Source organism: Stegodyphus dumicola, chromosome 5 (assembly GCF_044657685.1).
Source record: "Stegodyphus dumicola isolate Sdum_Otavi_A_Nest chromosome 5, ASM4465768v1".
NCBI classification, from domain to species: Eukaryota; Metazoa; Arthropoda; class Arachnida; order Araneae; family Eresidae; genus Stegodyphus; species Stegodyphus dumicola.
This window is the reverse complement of record NC_140772.1, coordinates 146505791-146522330: the sequence shown is the minus strand read 5'-3', so window position 1 is coordinate 146522330 and position 16540 is coordinate 146505791. Positions and strand designations below refer to the sequence as shown.

Sequence of the window (16540 nt, the reverse complement as noted above, 5' to 3'; positions counted from 1 at the left end):
GAATTTATGGAGGCATTGAGTTACAGAATTTTGGAACCATAGAGACTACACTTGGGTAGGAAACTGCCTAGCACAAACTGTGGTTAGAACAGCTATTATAAATGTGTTTCATTCACACAAAATTAGTGCCTAAGTTATCAGCTAATGTGAAATTTTAAGTTGTAACCTTCTAGAAATTTATTCTTTTTCATTACACAGAGGCTGTGACTGTAAAATATAGACTGACGGTTTATTAAATGGATAAAATTTTTCATTAAATGCTTGCCATATTAAGTATCTCAGTAATTTTTCCAAGATGGTTTGCATGAAATCTCTGAAAATCTTTCTTATGAGTAAGCATTACAATATGTAGGTTGCTAGATTGTGCTTTGACTTAGAATTAAACTTATGCCTTCTTAAATTTGAGATTAGAAGTATGAACATCATGAACTTGCAGTAGTTGATCATTCTTTAATTAGATTCTTTGTTTTTTTTTTAGCCCAGAGGGTTGCCATTTTGCATTGGTTCACTCTAAACGGCATTTCACTTTTCAAATTGTTGCCAGCAAATATTAGAGCTCTGCATTATAAGGAAATTAAATAATAAAGAATCTGCATGAATGCATGTATGTTTCTCGCACTGAAAAAACAATGGTACCTAGAGGCATCAAATTTTAAATAATTTAGTCCTCCACTCGAATATGGGCATCTGGAAGCCTGAATTTGGAATTAGTATTAGTATGCATTTCCTATTTTGTAAAACTTAAATGAATTTCTGATTAACAAAATCAATGATTTCAAAGCAAGCAATGGCAACACTGTACGGGGAGGGGAAAAAAAGTTTTTATCTTCAGCGCGCGACACTGTGCATCGGAAACTCTGATTTTCGATATCCTCTTTTTTAATTTTTTTGTAATATTGCTGTTGAATATAATTTTACAGGTTAAGGGTGAAGAAAATGATATTTAATAAAGGTAACTTACAAAACATAAAAAAAGTGTCCCTTTGGGCATAATATAAAATGATTATTTCATATTAATGCTTTCAGATTTTACACATATGTAAATACATATCTATATTTTTTAAATAGGTGGCTTTGCAATCCCTTCCTAATATTGTGTTGGATATATTTCCATCTGTATGCAGTACTGATGGAGGCCAGCTCTTCAAGTATTTTATTTCACCTGAGCACTTTGACAAAAATTTGCTGTAACTAGGGATATACTCTTAAGTCTGTAAATGTATAGGGAAATAATATGATTGTAAAGCTATGGAATTAATGGCCAGATTCCTTTTTTGATAATGGATTGTACTTTGGAGTTATATCCCATTGTAAGACAGAGATGCTTCAAATTATAAAGAAAAATAATGAAGATTTATATTTTATCTATATTTTTGCCATTTAATACACATATGCATATAATGGGGGGGGGGAAGTAGTAATTCAAAAATTCAGCTTTTATTTATACCTGTAAAGGCAGAATTTTTACTTACATGCTTCAGTGCTGCAATCTCATTGCTTGTTTGCTTTAAATACTGATGTTTAACTAATTAGTGTTTGTTAAAAAATAAAGAACAGCTTTAGACATTTCAGATGCATCTGTACATAAATTGATCATCTTGATTTCTGAATACATATTACATGTGGCAAATTCTTAGCAAATATATACTGTGTTGTTTGATACTTATATCTCCCACGGAGTGACTACCCAATGGCTGAAAGATTAAGGCTACTAAAATATCCTCACTTGGCCCAGGTCTGATTTTTAATTAGGGCTCACTGAACAAGTTTTTCATGGTTTTCTTTATGAGGGTAACTGAAATACAGTATAAAGTCCATTATCCGGAATGATCTATAATCCATACCTCAAAGCCACAAACTTTTTTTTTTGTATGCTTTACGCATGTGCGTTTAGCACAAAAAATGAAGCAACTTAAACAACTTACATTGAAAGAAATGTATAACAAAGTAAGCAAGTAAATATTAAGCTCTCTCTCTTTTTTTTGTGTGTGTGTGTGTATGTGTGAATTTAGATAACCTTTAGATCATAATTTCTCTTTATGCCTGTAATGCGTTTACGTATGCGCATCTAGCACAAAAAACAAAGCAAACAACTTACATTGAAAGAAATGTTTAATAAAGTAAACAAATAAATATTAAGCTATTTTGTAAATTTTGATACCCTTTAGATCATAATTGCTCTTTATTTCATAAATTACGGTTTAATATTTTTAATTGTATAATTTCTGCTTGCCATCTTACCAGATTTAAATTGATGATCTATAATCCGGAAAAACCCCTAATCCAGAATCGCCGAAGTCGCGACGAGTCTGGATTACGGACTTTGTACTGTATAAGCCAGTGATTTCAGAATGTCCTTTACAAAGGAATGCCTCTTTTAGGCATATAGCAGTCATACGTTTCTCACAGCTGAGTAAACATTTACAAACCACTGCAGTATTTTAAACTTTTTTGTCAGTCTGACTGTGTTTTAATGTTTATGTGAATGACACCCTGAAAATTGAAATAATCATCAGTTAATGTGACTAGATGAGACAACTGTAAGACTCATAAGCTGGATACTGTAAGTACGTCAAAGGAGTCTTCAATCTAAATCTGGGAAAGACCCAGTACTTCTATAGTTACTGTTCAGAAGGTTTGTTGTTTAAAAGATAAACCTTTTTCTTGCAGTCACTTGAAAATAATTTTATCGAGTAGTAACAAGTTCTTTGCGTCTAGAAGGTCATGTTTCTTCTCATATTCATTTTTGTCTGTTTTGTGTGGACTTATGTCTTTGAAACCAAATATTAAAAATGTGGCCAATTCTACTCCTGTTATTAACAAACGGGCCTTTTCGTTTTTCATTGAGGCCTTGATCGCTCTCTACCTTGAAGAATTATGACTTTTATTAACTAATGACTGTTTTTTCCATTTTACTCTTACTTTTGTGGCCATGTTAAGTAATTTTAGCTGAATTAGCCATTTTCACTTTTTGAGGCAGTTCTTATTTTTAAAACAACTTGACTGACGCCATTTTGAACTTTTTCCAAGTCTTTCGACCCCCCCCCCCTTTAGTTTGTTGGGGCGAGTTCCCACCAACGGACAGTCTTATCACATAGGCTGTTGCCCAGTGACTTTGTTTACCCCTTCTTACGTCACACGACAAGTAGGAGAGCGTTGAAAGACACAGAGGGGAGTTACAACCTCTTTCAGTTTATGCTTCACGATAGAAAAGACTGCATAGCCACAGGTCTGTTTTTTATGTTTCTTTTTCAAAAAAATTTTTTCTTGGTCTTAGCAAGACCCACACTGTTAGATTTCATTTAAATTTAATTTCTGATTTCTAAATTTATAAAGGTTTAATTCTTTAAGATGGCAGGTCTAGCCCATACGTTATTGTATATTTTGACTAATAGCAGAGACCGCTATTTATTATTATTTTTATTATTGTTGTACATCGGAGTTGCATTTTCATTTTTTTACACCTTAATGTGTCATTTTGAGCAGACGCGTTGGGAAATTGGAACAGAGAATTGAGACTAAAAAAAAATTTTAGGGCAATTTATCTAATTAATTAAAAATTTCGTAACGCTAAAGTTTCAATTCTCTGTTTCGGCGAAACGCGTAATGGAGTTAGCTTGGTTCGACGTTTAACCAGAAATTTCCCTTGAAAAGCCAGGTTAGACCTCGAATTGAGCTAATTTACCATTTTCCACTTTATAATTTTTATATGTTTTTATTTGTTTTTACTTGTTGCATCGATTGGTTTTTTATATGTTTTAACTTGTCACATCGATAGGTATTTAATGTATTTTTTGACTTTAACTTGTATCCAACGATTGTATTTTATAATTTACATTTTATTTCGCTTGTAGCCTAATTTTTCACCCCTCAATGTAATTGTTTTTTTTTTTTAAAACTGTGTTGAACTTTTTCTTGGAGCCACAGCTCCTGATAACTTTTTGGCGAGCTAACTACAATTTCTCTTCTCATTTCCTTAAGTATATATATATATATATATAATAACAAAAAAATTATTTTAAATATATATAAAATAGCAAATAATTAAAAGCCTTTACTTCATTCAAGTATATGAGACTAGGACCTGACAAACGGCTTACTTTTAAACAGGAGTGTTTTTCTACTATTAGCTAAACAGTATCTCATCAGTATTAATTCTTCCAATTCCTTTTGGTCATATGCTCATATTTATTTTATATAAGGGAAAAAAGTGCTGGTCAGATAGCTCATAAAAATTATGCAGTACATTGTAAAATTTGTAGAAGAAGCTACTGTAATATATTGGTATTACATATTGTATCATCTGGAAAATTCAGCAGTTTTTTAAATCAAGTGCATTTTCTTTTAATTATTTTATTACTGCTGATAAAGAATGAACTTTATCAAAGGAGATGTTTAAATATGGTCTTTTCTGCTCACTTTCTGTAATTCTAGTATCTTGCTATGGCATAGGTTTCGTTCAAATGGCTGTTTCTGATTACACAGTTTGAAAATGGTTTGAGAAGTTTAAATACAGAAATTTTGCCCATGCAAGTAATGCTCTATACAGTAATGTTACATGATAGTAACATCAAGAAGGAGGTTGCATCCTAGAAAAGGAATGCTTTGTGTGTGTGGGGGGGGGAACTTCGGAGAATTGTATACCATTTTTTGTAGATATCCTACTCTGCGAAACCTCATAGCATTTAAAAGAGCCAAAGCAAATGCATGAAAAGCAAGAAGGCAGAGCCAAAGGAATTCTTGGATTTCATATGTGTCATCAATAACATCCTCTATGCCTAGTAAGCGGGTTTGGGAAAAAGTTCAAAAACCATGCAGAATATGTTAAGACCGCTCACTTTCCTTTTTGGGAAAAGATGGCTGAGTGATTAGCTACATAGAAGAAATTGCGAATACTATTGGTGAGACATTTGCTGCCATTTCTTCCAAGAGAAACTATTCACCTGCATTTCTTTCTATCCAGCGCTCAGAAAGAAATTCCATCGCATTCAACTCTTTCAAATCTGAATCTTATAAAAGAGACTTTACTTTGCTTGAATTAAGGAGAGCTTTGTTGCAGACACATAGGTCTTCTCCGGGTCTTGATGGCGTGAATTATGAAATGCTAAAGCATCTGTGCTATAACTCACTGATTGCCCTTCTCATTCTTTACAATAAAGTGTGGAAGGAGCATAATTTTCCCAGTGCATGGAGGAGAGCTGTTGTAATTCCTATTGCTAAGCCAGGGAAAGATCCAAGAAATCCCTCCAGCTATCGGCCAATTAACCCTTACGAGTTGCATATGTAAGCTGTTTGAAAACATGGTAAACAGCCGCCTAGTCTACTTCTTGGAAAAGAATAATATTATATCGCCTTATCAAAGCGGTTTCCGAAAGAGGAGAACAGCCGTAGATAACATGCTTCTCTTCAAGACAAGCTTTTGTAAGAAATGCGGTTTGCAAAACCGCATTTGCGGTTTTGCAGCTGAGGATGGTGGTTCGGTAAAACCATCGAAACTAGTCCTGTGGAAATTTTGTAAATATAACGCTGATTTTTGTTGTTTGTCTTCTGAATTTGTGTTTAATCTCTGTTTAAGGGGAAAACAGATCACTGTGTACATGAGGAGAGCATTCTTCTGTGGGAAAAAAAGAATGTAAAATAATAAGCAAACTGGACATCATTGGAATAAATGTTAAAATGCACAAATACTTCTGCTGTAAGTGGGCATTGAATTCACAAATGCTCTTCAAAGTCTATAGCAAATTTGCGATTTCATTATGGGTGTATATTATCATAAAGTATCTTTTCATATAATGCAGCAAGACTGTATTAATTGTAATGGAAACCACCTTTGTATTGTAATTTTTAAGAGATGGATATATTTGAATAAATTGTAGCAAACTGTCTCTGTGTCTAACAATACTTGTGTTTCTGCTTCACTTGTTAGGAAAACTGTTTAAAATGCTTGGTATCTTGCAGGAAATAATTTTTTTTTTCCAAGTATGTTAAATAATAATTTTTTTCAATAATTTCATTCAAAGATGATTTATAAGTTCTTAATAATATGTATATTTGAAGGTTTTTTTTTTTTTTTTTTTTTTTTTTTTTTTTTTTTAAGAGGTTGAGGTTTTGGTTGATCTTAATATAACTATCAAATCAAAAATAAAAGGGAGGAGGAGGAGGATTATATTGTTCTTAAATACTGAGAATCTGTTTTGGTGTTGTGTTCTTGGTAGATGCAGCTAAATCCTTACTTACAGTTATAAATTTTTTTCACTTTAAATATGAATATAATAAAAGTGCAAGCTGAAAATTTTGTGGGAAACATGGTTTTGCTCTAGAATAGGGACTCCCCCCCCCCCGTGTCAGTCTGTAGCAAGCAATATCTGCCATGTGAATTCTGACAGCCCAATAAAATTTAGTCTTGGTAAAGTTGTCAGAATTAAAAGTCATAAAATCACCTGGGTGAAATGCTTGGGTCTTGTGATAATGAAATTCCAGAAGATGTAAAGGTAATTCAAAACGGTCGTCGAGTAGTGCCTGGTGAACGAATGGACTTAATGAACTGCTATTGACTTTTTCTTAGACATTGATAATTATAATGTTATTTGTGTGTTTATTGCTCTGTATTGTTATATTTATATTCACACATTTATAGTTCTTAGTTCAATTTCATGTCATTCGTTTAAGTTTATGTGTATTATATATGTATACATTTTCACTGCTTCAATTTGCATTGCTTTTAAGGCTCGTTTTTAAGGAGGATGTTGTGACTCCTGTTAAGTTTAGCATTTCCATTTTATTATTATTTAATAGTTTGTTTTGTAATTTTTTTTTTATGTTTGAACCTGGCAACCAGTTTTGTTTTTGAATTTGAATATTGTGATCGGAAAATTCCTGTTCTAAGCAGTTAAGTAAGCAGCAGTTAAGTTACGTTACTGAGATACTGAATGCTTTTTATCATTAAAATGTATGGATCATTTGATCATTATACTATACATGTAAATAGTCGCATTAATATGTATGTGTTTATAAAGTGAAATAAATTTGATATTAAACAAAGTTGTTGGATCTTGAGTCAAAATACATACCGATGGCAAGATTATAAGTAGGAGCTCTAATAGTAGGAAGAGAGAGGCCAAACTGGAAAGGGTGGAGTAAAGTAGGCATGATGTTATATAGGGTACAGAGTTCCTCAACACAAGTGATAAATGATTTGTATGTTTTCAGTTGGGGGGCGGGGGAATACTTATTCCAATGTTTCAAATTCGATCTTTCATACTTATCACAGAGTTTTAAAACCTGCTTTTCTCTTCTAAATTTTAAAGACTCAGTGTCAGTCTGAATCTCTATGGCAGCAATTGGAATGGAACCAGCTGCACCAGTAATAATCCTGAGTGCCTTATTTTGCATCAAGTTAATATCTTCTTGACAGGTTCTGGAGGCAGTGGCTTGCAAGTTCACTCCCCGTACTCCAAAGCAGGCCTGACATAAGTTTTATATGAGGTCAAAAGAGTATCAGTCAAGGAACCCCAAGTGATGCCAGGCAATCTTTTTAAAAGTTTGAGTCTGTTATTTCCCCTGTTAATCATATGGACATAGAAATGACATATACTACATGGATGATACTTCATCATGGCATATAAAAAAAGTGATGTATTATCCAATTCATTAAAAAGTTTGAATTGTAATAGTATTATTTTATGGTTGGCAAATTCTGGACATTGCCAAAAGTTCTTGAGGATATATGAAATATTATCTAGAATATTAAATCTGTCCTTGCAATCTGTCAAATTTTGCTGCATCTCCTTTTCCCTTTCGTGGTAATGAGTTTTAAGTACAGAAAACTTTTAAAAATTGGTTGAAAGCACATATAAAAACAATTTTGTTTTGCGTTCTTAATTTTATATTGTGTCTAGAAATGATGGAATGATATTTTTAATAAAATTAATTCAAGCATTTATAAATTAAAATTAGATGTGTAAAAATGAGTGAACTGCTTTAAGGCTGAATATTAAGTGCCTGATGTAGAAATGAGTAATTTGGAATAAGAAAAGTAATGAAAATATTTATGTTTACCCAGCTAAGGATTTAATTTTATATGTCAAATGCATAATGCCTCAAATAATAGCTTATATTTTAGAAGACAAAAAATTGCGCTTTTAAATCGAATAACAATTATATAAAAAAAAAAATCCACTAGAGAAACGAGAAACATTAGGAGTAAGATGTATTAAATATTTATATTCTGTCTGTGAATGAAATTATTATATTATTGATGTAATGCACACAGAATTATGATACATTTGAGATTATACATGTTTGAGTGAGGTTAAAATAGCTCTAACCAAAATGAAATCATCAGCTGTTTTAAAACAAAGGAGGGGGGGAATATAATACCAAAAAAGTACTTCATTTGTAAGATTAAATTTTGAATTCTATGAGAAAATTTTGAAGGTGAATTAAAATATTTCTGTAGCATTCAACTTTCAAAGTCATCTTTCATTTAATTGTATATGAGACTTAGTTGATCCCAGGGGCAAATTTAGTAGTATTTATTAATATTTATTAATTTTTTGTTCAGACAGTGTTATATTTTCCCCTTTTGAATAAAAAAGGATTCGAGGCTAATACTATTTCCTTCTGTTGCATGCATAGAAAGTTAATGTTATACGTGCTGATTCAAAGTGAAATTTTTCAGGTGGTTAAGCGTTATGCACCAAAATTTATAATTTAGTGTTGGAGGTAAAAACACTAAAGAATCTATGGGGCATGTTGAAGAATTCTTAAGGTAAATGTGTTCTTAATTTATTGTATATATTTAATTTTGCAGTTATAGAATTAGATTGTTTCATTACTAATATAATAGGTTTTTAAAATTAAAAAATTGACAAATTATTCTTGATAAATGAACATTTAATACTCACATGTACACAAACACATACGCACGTATAAACCATGTCCAGAAAAGTGATTACACAGCCTTTATTTTCACAACTGTTAATCAAGGATATCTACTTCCAGTTACAAAAAAAGTTTTAAATAACATGAATATTCATGCTTTAGCCCACCCTTTTTTTTTTCTTTTTTGTTCAAAAAATTGAATTTTGCAAATGATACAAAATGTATTTTTTATGCAGTTCCCTGGGGCCTGTAATTCTTACATTCAGGAAATTTATATCCCTGTTATGAAAAATAAAACACAAGCTTAACTTCCAATATGACAAAAATTGTCTAAGATATTTAATTTCAAAATTTGGGATTTTTGGCATCATTGTCAATTTGCCTTGAGATGCCTTATTAATAAATATATTAGAATAATTTGAGGTGATTTTTTCCTTCGGAAATGTCATTCAGTGGTATTCTTTTGTGGTTTACTAGAGGGTAACCTACTTTAATTTTCAATTATGATCCATATTGTATGCTGAATGAATTATCTAATTAATTGATAAGCTTTCAAATGCTGAGAGGATCTCATTAATTATAAAGTTTTATTATTTTAGAATCATGATATAATATTCATACAATGAAAGTCAAACTAGAAATATTTTTCATTTTAAAATTATTCAAACAGTGCTACGAGTTGGCTGTTTGTCAATACTAAAGTCTTCCAGTGTTTTCTAGTACAGGGGTTCTCTAAGATTTTGTAAATAAAATTTCATTTTTGAAAAGCATTATGTTGAATAATACTTATAACAATTTGCATAGAATGCTTATCAGTTAATCTGTTGGGTCATCTAAAATTTTCTGATGATAAATACAAATGAAACTGAGCAGAAACATAGGAAACCTACATTGAACTTTTTAGCATCATTTTATTCTGAGTTTTTGCCCCTATAATTTTTGTTTTGGTTCTGTGACATCTCTCAAGCACCTGAAAAATTTACATTTTAAAAAATCATTAGGATCATTCTTAAAAGAAGTTATTGACATGAACCATCATTTCTAAACATTGACATGTTGTTAAATAATGTAAAAAAAAAAAAAAAAAAAAAAAAAAAAAAAAAAAAAATGAACTGCAGGCTATTCAGAGATTCTTTAAGTAACCTGAAGTGATGCAAATCCAAGAGGGCAAGGTCTTGAATATGGGGGTGGGTGACACAAAACATCTCATCCATGCTCAGTATGTTTTCGTCTGACATTCATCGAAATGTTGGGCCAATCGTAGTTGTGATAGAAAGGTTGGTCACTTTTAGGCTCTTTGCATTGATTTTTTTTTCATATCTTTACAATATCTCAATTTATTCCTAACTTAAAGTTGCCTAAGTGGTTCTTCGATAGTTCACTAAAACATGCCACTTTGTGTTACAACAGATATTTTACATTATTTCAGAGAGCATCATAATGTTGTTGCAATAAATTTAGTTTCTGCAAGTTAATCTTTATGTGCAGTTCAATTCAAACACATATTTCTTTATTATTTATTTAAAATTTTTAGAGCTATTTATAGGAGGCAATTACAGTTTAATTTTGTTATTATGCAACGACATTATAATGCAGGCTTAAATTAAAATACAACATAAAAGGAAGGGGTAAAATGTTTAAATGAGACACCAATGATTGCTTTTCCTGAGCACAGTTTTGTGCTCATGACAATGCCTCAAGATAACCACCTTATTTAATATACGGCAAGAGCGACTCATAGTGGCCTCCCACATTCTTTAAACATTAGTACACAGAATCTGCTTTTAAGAGGTAGCAATTTCATATAGTTTCTTATTTTTACTATCACTTTTACAAAGGAACACTACAAGTTACACAAATGAACTCATACAGAAAATAAATGCATAGAAAACTCATGGAAGAATTACTAAGAAATCATGATATAACCACTAGGAACTTTCACTGTTGACTGACTCAAAGCTGAGAAGCCACTTGTATACAGGGCCAGGTCTGAAGAAACTTCAAGCAGATTTCAAGAATTCTCAAAGGATCAAGAATGAGGGAGAAGGTGCAATTCTACATAACGGCCAAGTATTGTCAGTTGAATTCCTACCTTTAAAACAATTTCTAAACTTCTGACGTTGAGTCTAAGTCTTTCTTGCTCTTCAATTCCAAATTTATCTTCTTCTTCTTTTTTATTTTTTAACTGGAGAAGCCAAATATCTATTCGAAATTATGATATTCTTGCAAGTACTGTAATTTCGGGTAGATAAGCCGCAGCTTATAAGTGATTATACTGGCTTGAATAAAAGATAGCTTTTTTGGAGTACACATCTAAGAAAATTAAAGAACAAAATTTGAAAAGAGGGCAAATAATTAATATGGATAAAGTGTCTGTTACTTTTGACTGTTCTCCGAGCAAAACTGTTCATTAATTAGTGAAAAAATTACTTGTACTTCAGAGTTAACAACCGAGAATGAAAAGACTTCTTTTACTTGTGTTTAGGGTTGTGCCGCCAATGGAGAGAGGTTAACCCCTTTGATAATTTTCAAAAGAAAGACAATTCTGAAAGGAAACTTCCCTAAAGGAGTTATTATTTATGCCAACAAAAGAGGATGCATGTGCAAAGAGGTGATGTTGTTTTGGCCGAGAGAAATTTATTTAAAAAAAGGTGCTTTTTTCAACCCCGAAGACTCACTGTTTTGGATTCAAAGCGATCCCATTTAGCAGATATGGTAAGATCTGAAGCCAAAAAACTTACCACCAATATCTCAGTAATACCAGATGGGCTTAAAAAATTTTTACAGCCACTTGATCTCACTATCAATATAATTTTCAAGCATAAACTACGAAAGCAGTGGCAGGAATGGATGCAAAGCGGACTCCATTCCTTCACAAATTCTGAGTGAATGAAAAAAGCTTCATATGAGGAGGCTGCCTTATGGATCAATAAAGCATGACAATCAGTTCGAGCTGATAACAATCATATCAACTTTCATTAAATTGGAAATCATTCAAAAAAATTGAAGATAGTGACGATGAAAGAAGGGATTTAGAACAGAATGATGAAATTGACCTTGATGGTCATTTGTTAAATTTATTTCAATCTGACATTGACGAGTCGGATTTTTAAGGTTTTGTATAAATAAATGCAGTTTAATTTAATTAGAGAATTCCGTTTGTTTATCTAATTTATGTATTCTTTTTCATAATATAGTAATTTATGCTCATAAACTAAGTTTACCGAAACCGTAAAAATAATATCTATTAGAAATCGTAAAAGTTCGTTTTTGGCAAGTTCAAGGTAAAGATGTTTCTTCCTTATTTATTTATATATTACTGATTATGTTGTAAATGATATAAAATGTTATTGATGATGATTATATCAATATGGTAGGGAATTACTGAACAAATGACTATTAAGTGCCATGTTTTGGAATGCTTTGCTGCGACATATATGACAGTGCGGCTTATCCGATGACCTTTCATTTTTTTCCAGTGAATTATCATGTATGCACTGTATACACCAGGGTGGCTTATCTATCCAAAATTATGGTACACACTGAGCCCTGGGAAAGGAGCCCTCATAAACAAATAACAAAAATTTGACTCATTGGATACTCATGGTTTCCAACAATGTAAATCTGCCACTGATAAATATTTAGATTGAAATCCTTTTAAAACAGCATTAATATGAGGGTATTTTTTTCATTGTGAAGAATGTTTTATTAAAATTGGATATACATATCTCCCTTTATATCAGCTTTAAAAGTATCTGCGAATTCCATAACATCAATCCAATTTTGTTCATACTAGATGCTGTTTTTAAATCAACAAGATTCCAGACAAACCGTTTTTTTAAACAATTTTGATAAAAAAATTAAAAAAAAAAAAAAGAAAAAGAAAAAGAAAAGAAACAGCTCTGGAAAACTTCATATTTTTTACCACATATTTATATTTCTGATAAAAATATATTAGGATGTTCAAACTGAATTATATTATTTAATTATCACAAGTTTATTTTCTTAAGGATACAGATGTCTTTATCAAAGAACATTTTAATTTTAAATCAAATTCCTCGTAATTATCGATATCACAAGTACACATCAAATAGTTTTCTGGTTGCAATTTTCTAATGCATGCTTTACGCATGCGCGCGTTGAAAGAAATGTTTAATAAAGTAAACAAATAAATACAGTCAAAAGTCGTTAATCCAGACTCGTCAGGACTTCGGCAATTATGGATTATCGATTTTTCCGGATTAATTAAAATTATGAAACCGTAATTTATGAAATAAAGAACAATTATGATCTAAAGGGTATCAAAATTTACAAAAAAGAAAGCTTAATATTTATTTGTTTACTTTATTAAACATTTCTTTCAATGTAAGTTGTTTAGTTGCTTCGTTTTATGTGATAATACTTTCTCTTTAATTCTATAAACAGACATAATTTCTTGTTCAGTTACAAAGTTCCGCTGTTCAAGTCCCGTAATTGCTGTGCCGAGAATACTGACTAACTTGTCACACAAAATTTTTTCGTTCTCACTAACCTCTCTGTCACCTTCTTCATGTCTTAATCCATTTTTTGCAGCAATTCCACTTTTTGTTTGATGGACATCGAAACATACTTTCGTTTTGTAGATCCTTTGGGAGCTCCAGCATCGAGAATTCTATTTGACATAATCGAAAGTTTAAGTTTACTTTTATAAAATTGCTTTTACAGTCTGCAAAAAATAATAAGCCGGATCCAACACGAAGATTAAGGAACAACACAATCATCAACATTAACTGAAATAGATATTTAGATAATTTTAGCTTATACCGTCCGTTATACATTAAATGCGCACGCAAAAACGTATTCTTCGCTTGCGCACACGCATATGCGCAGTCGTAAAGGTGTTACGCGCACGCGTAAACGTCTATGCGCATGTGTCAACGCGGCGTATGCGCAGAAAGTTTTTAGTTTTAAGGTCCGAATTACCAACTTTTGACTGTATTAAGCTTTTTTTTTTTTTTTTTTTTTTTTTTTTTTGTAAATTTTGATACCCTTTAGATCATAATTGCTCTTTATTTCATAAATTACAGTTTCATATTTTTAATTTTATAATTTCTTAATGCCATCTTACCAGATTGAAACTGATGATCTATAATCCGGAATCGCCGAAGTCCCGACGAGTCCAGATTAAAGAATTTTGACTGCGTCTATTACTTATTTTGACAGTTAAGATTTTTAGTTACAATACACATTCCTATGCCTTTAATATTTGAATCTGGCAAACAAATATCACTGAAGAGTCCTTAGTATGAACATATGTGGTTAATTTTGTTGCCAATAACTTTTATTTGTGATTATATTTCCCATTTGTATTTTACAACATGTGTGGCAACACGCTTTTTATATTTTTTCTCTTGGCAACGTTTTTTTAGTTGTTGTCACTGTTTTACTTTACCATGTAGAATTTACTGTACTTGTGCCATTTTGTGTTTCAATATATGTTAATTTAGATGAATCTTTGCTTATTTATTTGTCTCCATTCCTAACGTTAGACTTCATCAGGTTATGGGCCCAGCATGATATAACTGTGCGGGGAAATTTATGAGCGAAGTGGAGATAAACATTACCGGCAGTTCGTAAGCCTAACACGGCAGTTCTTAAGCCTTACGTGAGTCGGCAAATTAATTCGCAAAAATGGAAGCTGCAAAGATATTGGTTCAGCCGTTATGCGAAAAAAGTGATTGGCCTATTTGGAAATATAGAATTAAGTTCGTATTAAATTATCACGAAAACGCTTTAGAAGTCGTGGAAGGAAAACTGAAGAAGCCAGAGGAGCCTGATCATGCGGCCGCCGAAGAGATTCGAAAGAGATTTAGAGATGATATGAAGGTTTTTAATAAAGCAAATAATTGCGCTATGATGGTTCTTACGAACTCCATGACTGAAGACACTTTACAAAAGGTAATGAGATTTGACAGCGCAAGAGACATTTGGCCTGAACTTTACAAAGTATTCGAAGATTCGTCCGATAACCAACTTTATAACATATGTTTACAGTTCTTCAAATTCAGTTGGTCAAATGATGATATGGCAGCTCATTTGTCAAAATTGAAAAATCTATGGAGTGAACTAAACAGTGGGCTTGAAAATAAGGAAGAAAACAGACTGCCAGAAATGCTGTTGATTTGTAAAATATTGGATACTCTTTCTCCCAGTTATCGTACTTTCAAATCGAGTTGGTTACTTCTTAGTGATGAAAAGAGAACTTTAGATGAATTAACCACACAATTGTGCACCCATGAAAGAGAATTAAGGAAAGATCCAAATTTTTTAGAAACTTTAGATCAGGAAGCATTGATAGCAAATCCGGAATTTAAGCGGAAATCATCTATTAACAAGAAAAACAATGGCAAGTGTAATTATTGCCAGAGAGGACACTAGGTCAGAACATGCAAGAAATGGATAGCTGATGGAAAACCGCCGAAACCTAGTCCACATATAGGGCCAAACAAGGGAAGTAAAAACAGTGTTGCTGCAAATATGACACTTCTAGCTGTAGATGATACAATATTTTCTGCAGAAACGAATTCTGATGATTGGTTTATTGATAATGGGGCCTCGAAGCATGTCGTCAATAACAGGCACTACTTTATAGACTTCAAAAGATTTAAGCTTCCTCATAGCATCACTGTGACAAATGGAAAGTCATTGCCAGCAATTGGAAAAGGCACCATCAAGATAATGACCATTGTAAATGGGATGAATCAAATCAAAAATCTTGAAAATGTCTGGTATGTTCCAGAAATAAGTAAAAATCTATTTTCTGTGTTAGCATCTCAAGATAGAAATCAAAACAGTGTGTTTGGATCAACATTTAAGGACCGCTATTTAAAAATAGATGGTGAAATAGTTCTGCATGGAACAAGAAATGCTGGTGGGGGTCTCTTCAAAGCCGTGATGAAGACCTTAGTTCCTGAAACTCACATTGACATCAACATGACTGAGAATAATGAATCAACTCTCCAACTTTATCATGAACGATGGGGTCACCAAGATAAAAAGCATGTAAAGGCCACTGTAGAGAAAGAGTTGAATATTAAGATTAAGTCTGATATGAAATTATGTGAAGCTTGTGTATACGGAAAATCCCACCGTTTAAAGTTTGGAAACAGGAAAGCGGTTACAAAAGCTGGAGAATTGTTCTCGACAGATATTTGTGGGCCATTTGATCAGTCATTTAGGAAATATCGTTACTTTGCAATCTTCAAAGATGCCTACATCAAATTTTGATACTGTTTTTTCTTAAAGCACAAATCAGAAGTAAAAGATGTGCTTGAAAATTTCATAGCTCACGCTAAGAACTTAGGGCATACGGTTAAAGAAATACTCAGTGACAATGGTGGAGAATTTGACAACCAAGCTGTTCGCAAGATCTTGAACAAGCATGGAATCTCCCAGAGGCTCACAGCTCCATATACACCAGAACAAAATGGCAGTGCTGAATGAGAGAACAGAACAGTCCTAGAAATGGCCAGAACTCTCAAATACTCGAATGAGGAAGTGGACTTTTCAGCTTTTCTATGGGCAGAGTTCGTCAGTACTTCAATTTATATATTGAATAGGACAGGCAAGTCTTAATTCAAGCCTTATGAATTATGGATGGGAAAGAAACCCAGAATAA

The 16540-nt window shown here is 32.2% G+C and overlaps 2 protein-coding genes across 22 annotated transcripts in view; one reads left to right on the top strand and one right to left on the bottom strand.

The window, feature by feature from the left end:
- LOC146997287 (uncharacterized) overlaps nucleotides 1-9313 on the top strand; it is a 53614-nt gene extending 44301 nt beyond the window's left edge. For 3 of the 16 annotated variants that reach the window (XR_015041265.1, XM_085817162.1, XM_085817160.1), the window contains one exon: nucleotides 1069-5885. Coding sequence is in view for 5 of the 16 variants with exons in the window: in XM_085817162.1 (XP_085673288.1) it covers nucleotides 1069-1195 (127 nt within the window). In the remaining 11 variants the exon portion in view is untranslated. Of the gene's footprint in view, nucleotides 1-1068; nucleotides 5886-6838; nucleotides 7574-8680 lie in introns of those variants that run through there. The other 13 variants (XR_015041262.1, XR_015041267.1, XR_015041268.1 and 10 more) reach the window with 13 other exon arrangements.
- A 138-nt stretch (nucleotides 9314-9451) lies between these two features.
- LOC118204247 (serine/threonine-protein phosphatase 6 regulatory subunit 3-like) overlaps nucleotides 9452-16540 on the bottom strand; it is a 135954-nt gene continuing 128865 nt past the window's right edge. For 5 of the 6 annotated variants that reach the window (XM_085817152.1, XM_085817156.1, XM_085817153.1 and 2 more), the window contains one exon: nucleotides 9775-13534. In XM_085817152.1, the coding sequence (XP_085673278.1) occupies nucleotides 13244-13534 (291 nt within the window). In that variant the 3' untranslated portion in view covers nucleotides 9775-13243. Of the gene's footprint in view, nucleotides 13535-16540 lie in introns of all 6 variants that reach the window. The other variant, XM_085817157.1, reaches the window with a different exon arrangement.